The sequence below is a fragment of the Cryptotermes secundus genome, unplaced genomic scaffold (genome assembly GCF_002891405.2).
Source record: "Cryptotermes secundus unplaced genomic scaffold, Csec_1.0 scaffold8032, whole genome shotgun sequence".
Lineage (NCBI taxonomy): Eukaryota > Metazoa > Arthropoda > Insecta > Blattodea > Kalotermitidae > Cryptotermes > Cryptotermes secundus.
This window is the reverse complement of record NW_019743095.1, coordinates 50178-57722: the sequence shown is the minus strand read 5'-3', so window position 1 is coordinate 57722 and position 7545 is coordinate 50178. Positions and strand designations below refer to the sequence as shown.

The 7545-nt window shown below is 34.3% G+C and overlaps 1 protein-coding gene across 1 annotated transcript; it reads right to left on the bottom strand.

Moving 5' to 3' along the window:
* Positions 1-487: 487 nt before the first annotated feature.
* Positions 488-7538, bottom strand: LOC117283029 (gustatory receptor 68a-like). The gene has a single exon (XM_033755174.1). The coding sequence runs from the start codon at positions 5118-5120 to the stop codon at positions 3723-3725; it is 1398 nt and encodes a 465-aa protein (XP_033611065.1). The 5' UTR covers positions 5121-7538; the 3' UTR covers positions 488-3722.
* Positions 7539-7545: the final 7 nt, after the last annotated feature.

Sequence of the window (7545 nt, the reverse complement as noted above, 5' to 3'; positions counted from 1 at the left end):
TCATTTATCATATTGCTTTTGAGGTTCCAACAATGGCTACCATGAAAAGTAATATCTTCTGGATTGTGACAACTTTTAGTCTGATAGAAGAGGAAGCTAACCAAGCAAGTAGTAAGCAGCAAGCAGAGCACATATTTAATTTCTGATCCTTCTGTATCCTTTAAGTATATGTGTTTCATGAGCTGTCTTTCTTTCACTTCTGCTTTTCAAAGTGTAAAGGTATCATTAAATAGCAACAAGAATGGCTTTTTATCATCATTCATCCCCAGTTCTTTAAATGTGGAACTTATTGCCAGATCACAGTGACAATTTTACTAATTTGAGGGCTACACCCCTAGGTATAATATGAGTAGCAAATGGATAGAATATATATTTTTCAAATCTATTCTTAGATATTTAATATTTTGTATACCTAATTGTTCTTGATAATGTTTTATTTTCTTAAACATTTATTATACTGAAAAATATTTAAAGTAAAAGTCACAGATCTTTGCTACATCCATATTTAAAGCACCAGTCTTTTATATGATGAGATATTTTTTAGAAATTTCTACACTGAAAGACTGAGCCAGCTGGTTCCTCCAAAAGAATACCTATCTACCAAACTGCATGGTGTCACATCCTCAAAGACTGTTGTCTTGATATAGTTTCATTTGAGGTTCATGAAAGCACTTGTATAAACCAATATTAAATTTACATGGCAATTCCTAGTGTAAGCTTCACAGTAACAAATTTTATTGAAAATAGATTGGTAGCTTTGGATAGTTGGTTTTTCGTTTATTTAATGACACTGTCAGTAGCTCAAACTATACACTACTGGTAAAATGATTAATAAGTGATGAGTTGGAAAGGATTTGTAAAGAAGCAGCCCTTGTCTGCTTCAGAGTGCCATCCCAGCTTAATCCTAGAAGCACCAAGGAATACCACAGAAAAGTGAAGATAGTTTGTGTTCCAGCAAGGATTTTGACTGGGAACCTCCCAGGTGCCAGTCAGATGATACATGAAGGCTGATATCTGATGGCATCTCCCATATATATCATGCACAAATAGTCAATACAATTTTTTTATACAGCATACTACACTTAATGACTCAACATTGAAACATTACAAGTACCCACCTAACACATATGATACACTGAAACAAAAATTGGTCACTTCTTTGTGGCCTACTATGTAACTTATGTTCATGCAGCATATTAATTGTTGAAAATTCTTTGCTATGATAACCAAAAATTGATAATGACAATGATAAATCTGCTGCTTAGAAACCTTTTTGCGTATAGAGACAGATATTCTTCCCCATATTACAATTTGTGCCAGCACATGTAATAATAATATATGATGTACTGCTTAGTGAAACACGATTTATATACTTAATTTGCAGAAAATATTATTTAACACAGTTGAACTACAAGTCTTAATGGAGTCCACATAAATATGAATCATCATTGTACTTTCTGTTTCTTCACATATATCATGACATGAGTGCGTTTGTAGCACAGCACGCATACGTAATGTTGAAAAGTACTTCACCTGAATGTAATGCATTTCACAGCTCCAAGGGTTTGAATCTTGTGTTTATATTATTACATGGGTGTGTAGTTGGATAAATATATCCTTTAGAGCTTTTGCTCTCACAATTTTCAGGGGTTTCTTTCCGCATCTTATCCTCTTCATTCATCCAGTGACAGAGTTGCTTCTAGCCTTCATTTCTGATCCTATTATCTTTCAGGAAGCTTGTAGCTTTCAGTCCTCATAATGTTTCAAAATTCAAGTCTGTTTCATAAAAAATGCTTTCATATATAGTGGTTCATCTTCTTTGTATGAAACTGTAACTAATTACTGCACTCTCCCACACAAATGTTATTTCTATAAGACTAGTGTAGCAACCATTGAGACTTGAGTGAGGAACCTCATCACTTGCTATATAAATTTTATTCTACTAACTTTCTCCTTTCATGCTTGTATTTCTTTCCAGGCCTACATGGTATCATGTGATGCTTTAAGACCGATGTTGAAGTCAGTTGTAAACCATTTTCTTTATACAATACACTATACCTCAAATATCCATATAAGATAATTTCATTATGAACAGAATATGCATTACTAAACTGACAAAAAAGGCTGCTCACTTGTTTGTGACCCCCTATGTAATTTATGTTCATGCAACAAACTAACACTCAACAATTAATTGTTAGAATAACCCAGCATCATATAATGACAGTAATAAATCTCACACTAACAAAAATTATCTATATGTAGAAGGATATAGTCAGTACCATGACGTGTTTCCACCTAATGATGGTCATTTAGTCATTTTGGTCAAAACATGTTATAAATATGACTCCATCTTATATAAATATAGTTTATATAATGATGTACAGTGGTCATTTAAATTAAGGGTTACTACTCCATTGTGTTCAAATAGGCTCCTTAAAATCTTAATTTTAACTTTTATGGATAAAATTACATATGAAGATCTTCATAACTTTCACTGTTCATGTCACATGTTTATGGTGTGTGAAGCTGACAGTGAGATAGGCAAAATGTGTAGTGTGCATGAAGACAATGTTCATGTTACATTTTTATGGTGTGTGAAGACAAAAAAATACTTACAACATTTGGTTGATAACCTCAAAGGAAAAGATCACTTGGCAGTTATGTGTTTAGACTGGAGAATAATATTAAAATCCACCTCAGAGATAAAAGGTACTGAGGGTGTGAATTGGTTGTTTGTATGACCCATCACAGGATGATATTTTTTTGCTAACATTTACAAAAATTTGAATTTCAAGCAAGAAGCATTAATGTATCCCTCATACAGCTATCCTGTTCAAAATTATGAACAGTAATTAACGAACTTCATCATCAATCTGCAAGTTTGGTCCTATATTCCAATGTTCATTAAAATCTCATTCTGACACTTAGTATTGTTACTGATCTTCTAATATTTGTTCTTCCTCAAGGACTTTAATTTCTATAATTCATTTCAGTAAGATTTTGTTCCATCCTTTCAGTATATCCTTTCCATTTCTTTGTAGTCTGAAATATTATCAATATGTAACTTCCCTCTAATATAGTATCGTCGTTTCTCTTTGTCTTAGAATGTATCTCCAGCTACTTATCGCAAGAAACACATTTCATCGAGTTCAGTCATATGTTCATTATGTTTTGTTATTGTCTATCCTTCTGGTCCACATTCAAGATCAGGTCTTTCCATTCCTTTTGTGCTATTCAGTTTCAGTCATAAGAGAATGTTTTTAAGGCTCTTCTTATTCTGTTAGTTGTTTTTTCTTCCAATCTTTATTAGCATATTGCTTTACAGTTCTGCTTTAAGTGTTACATCCGGTGTTTGGAATAATTATAGTAATTACTTTTTTCATTATTTGATTATCCCTCATTAATTTTTTTTCTTATGCTTTCATCTATGGAAAGCCATTCCAGTATTTTTTGGATTTAAAATTCTTTTAAAAAGGCTTAGATTTGCGGTTTAGAAAGGGAAAAGAGGAACTCTTACAGAGATTTCAAATGGTGTTAGGCAAGTCTCTTGCAGACTTATCACTTGGTAGACCAAGGAGAGAGGTGAATGACATTAACATAACCCTTGCAAAAATGTGGTGAGGATGTGAACTGGATTAATGGACTTGAGATTGTATTTAATATTGATCTCGAGTATTTGCAGTGTAAAATCTTAAAGTTCTGTTATTAGAAAGATGGTATATTCAAGATTGGAGCAGAATAACAAGGTAGGTTGCTACAGAACTGATCATGGCACACACTGTCGAGAGGTTGATGTGAAAAAATCCACAAGCTGAGAAGTAAAGTTTGTTGGTAGTGACTTGTTGCAAGAAGCTTTGTATTTCCCTTTCAGTGCCTGGTCTCAACTCCTCTGTTAGCAACTTCTTTTGTAAAATATTTGCAGTACCATTTGCCTCATTACTGGCCAAGTGGCAAGATAGTGTGATGCCTGTCAGCTTTAAGAAGAAAAGCAGCATCCAACTGGCATTAACAATTGCGCCATGATATGCAATAGTGCTGCCACCTTGTGCATCCTCTTTTGCACACACAGTACTAATATATAAAGTTATTGTAATGTCAATAAATGTGTGAGCTATATCGACAAGAATCTGAAATCCATAAATCACGTTAATATCTGATGCAACATCATGTAAACTGTCATGGAATTCACGAAGCTTTCTGATGTTATAAACATTACAGTGTTGTTCAGTTACTAGAGGCCTCCACATATAACCCTTTCCTTGGCAGAAAGATGTGTGATCTTTGCTATTTGTTTTGACCACAGAATGGTGGCGCTCAGAATTTGATGTATTACATGACATATTCAGAGTCTGCAGCATACTGGAAGAAATATATTTGTTGGTCAGATGAGAATTAAGAATTCGGTAGCGATGCCATATTAATGTTACAAGGCAGACAAACATCAAAACCATTAAATTATTAACAAAGTAGTTAATGTAACCTGGTAAAACTAATACCATAGATTCAATTCCAGATACTTCAACTGTCCATAGAAAAAACAGAGATACTAAGGTAGTTACTAAGCAGAGTACTATAACCAAGATGGTAGTCACTATTAGAAATGTATTGCTGTAAGTGTATGTTAAGTTCATCAACAGACTCTGATCTATCTGTGAAATTGTGTCAAGAACTCGTGCCATTCTTTTTCGAAATACAAATCCTAATAGAAGTGAAGAGCAGGCACATATACTGAGAGTGCACCATACTAGGAAGTCAGGTACCATAGCTTGGTCTGGCATAGTGAGATATGTGTACCTGAACCTCCCAATTAAGGAGATTATTGTAGAGATGCATAATACTAAAGTAAAAGAGATAGAGTATAATGATGTGGTCCAAGTGATCTCAAATGTTGTGGTCTCATTTCCATCCTCCTGTTTTACTGTTCTGAAGCTGAATGGGGCCAAGCCAACATATCTGAGTGCATAGAGCATTGGTTTTAGTGATGTATAGAAGTTATTAATCCTTTCCCTGTTACATTTTGGCTTCTCAAATCTGTGCATGATGATATTGTTCGAGGAACTATGTTTTGTTTTTTTGTTTGTTTTTTTCTTTTCCTGAAAAAGAGAGAACACTTCAAACATATGGATGTTCAGATGAAAGATACTTATCACACAGTCCTCTGAAACATGAGTGCATATCTACCAAACTATATGGTGTCACACGCGAAACACTTGAATATTCATGTTCACTGTAATGAGAACCTCAGATTTCACTTCAAGAATACATTACGGATACAGACTGTCAAAGAGCTTCCAAACAGACATGTATGAGCAGAACACTTGCCCCTGGTATACAGTTAGATCAGGTGAAACATGACTCACTATCCCAGTAAAGATGGCTCTTTTTTCATGGCAAACATAACTCTGAGATTTATGATATAATTTTGTTATTTCTCAGCAACATCAAGAATTTATGGAAATGTGTACTTCATTTTTTAGTGCAAAGTTGATTTGATATATATGTCTCAGTATTGAGTTTTCACATTGTTTATTGCATATAAAAACTTTCATCCTGACAAAGCCAATCAACACAAAAACTGTGGTTATGCTTGAACTGTGGAGAATCTACTTTCCTCACACTATATAAATCATACAATTTAAGCAAATACTATCATCTGAAATTTCCATAGAGTTTTTATCCAGTAAGTTCTGAAAGTCCGTACTGAAAATTTATGAGAATGGCTGATATCTGATTAATAACATAACACATCCATTGCCAACCTCACCATCTGACAGGCCAAAGTTTAAAACATGCAAGTGTCAGTCAATCCAATCAAGTGATGGGCTCCTGCCACCATACACGTAAAGGTCATATTTTCCTACATTTATCATCCATATACAAGGAAGCTTCATATGTAGTTTTCTGTAGCACATAAGAGTCTAAATATACAGCAATTATTAGTTTTTTCACTTCTGGGATTTTATGTCAGGCAGTCTGGTAGAAGTTCACTGATGTATTACAGAAACATACTACCTCTGTCTCCTGGGTTAAACAGTAAGCCAAGGAAGAAACTTGCAAAAAGCTCTGCTTCTACCTGTTTCTTGCTGATTTCTTACTTGGCTGACTCTTCAACCCTGAAAACATAGGCAGTATATTCTTCCGAAACCTCGATAAAGTTCTACCAAACTGCATGGCATCACATCCAAAAGGAAATACTCTTCACAGTTATTTCTGTGAGAACCTCAAATCCAACATCTTTATTTCATTCATTCTTTACAGTTTTTGTTTCTAATGGAAGTTCAAAATCCAATTTTTGTGGCAAATGGCTTGTCAAACAGGTGAAATCCCAATACAAGCACATGACAGTAAGTGTGTAAATGGTGCATTTTTCTGATGATTGGACACTGATTCTAAGCAAGTCAATTTGGCATACCTGTCAAAATTGTAACAGGCATGGGGCAGCTGCTCCTGAAGGGCACACTGTATGTCTTACTGCTTCTTCTGTAACTGATTCTTTAGTGGGCTTTCTTGAAAAGAATACTATTACCTCCAAAGAAACTTCTTGTCACTATGCTATTTTAATTGTCTGTACATTCCCTCCCCCATACACCTTCATGATGTGGTGCTTAATTAGTTAAGCACAGCAAAAACTTTACCTTTTTACCTTAATTACTAGTTGTATATATGATAGTTACCCTTTAAGGCCTAGTAACTGCTGTGTGTACCACCTGCTTTAACATAAAAATCTGCACTTTACCAAAAGCACGTATTTATGTCTTTCATACGTTTCTCACAATAAAGAGTGATCTTTCCTTATACAGCATTAGCTCGTTGGGCTTTGTAATTGGTATCCACTGTTTCCTGTGATATATATATACATTATTTTCAAGATATTTGTTCTTCAAAAGGTTAACAGTATTTGTTGATATAATGGTTCAATATCCTAACAAAAATTAGTGTGCAAACACACTTCTTCATTCATGAATTGAGGGGATACTCCGCTCCAGAGAACATGAGTTTGACAGCAGACAGCCACATCGGCACACAGTAAAAACAAATTACTCATCTGCAGTGTATGCTGTGGTGTCTCATACCATTAAGAAGCAAGAAATACACTCTATATAATAGACAGTTCAAAGAACACTCTCATAATTTCAGTATTCAAGCGTTCTCTCTCTCTCTAAAGTGACTAGCAGCTACTTCATGTCTAAGAGACTGACAGCTTGTACACTAAAAGTGATTACTTAAATTGTATGTATACTTATATGACTGAGGCTTCTTACTATGTAAACAAACACATCATACTATATAGACTCTTCTTTTGTCATGCATGAAAAAGCAAAAAAAAAAATATATATATATCAGACAAAAGGTCTTATCAGTGGGACTGGCCTAATCAATATAAATTGTGGGGTTAAATCTCTATTTACTTGAGCATTTCACTAATTAAGAGGCATGTGTTCAGAAATGATGTTGGTAATGTTTGTTGAAAAAGTAAAAAAAAATGTTGAGATCTTGGTCTTTTGAAATGTGATGCCATGTAGTTCGGTATGTTTTGGAGGAGGA

Coding starts and splice junctions, on each gene's coding strand:
- LOC117283029 (XM_033755174.1), bottom strand. CDS start 5,120: ATGTTTGAAGTGTTCTCTCTTTTTCAGGAAAAGAAAAAAACAAACAAA.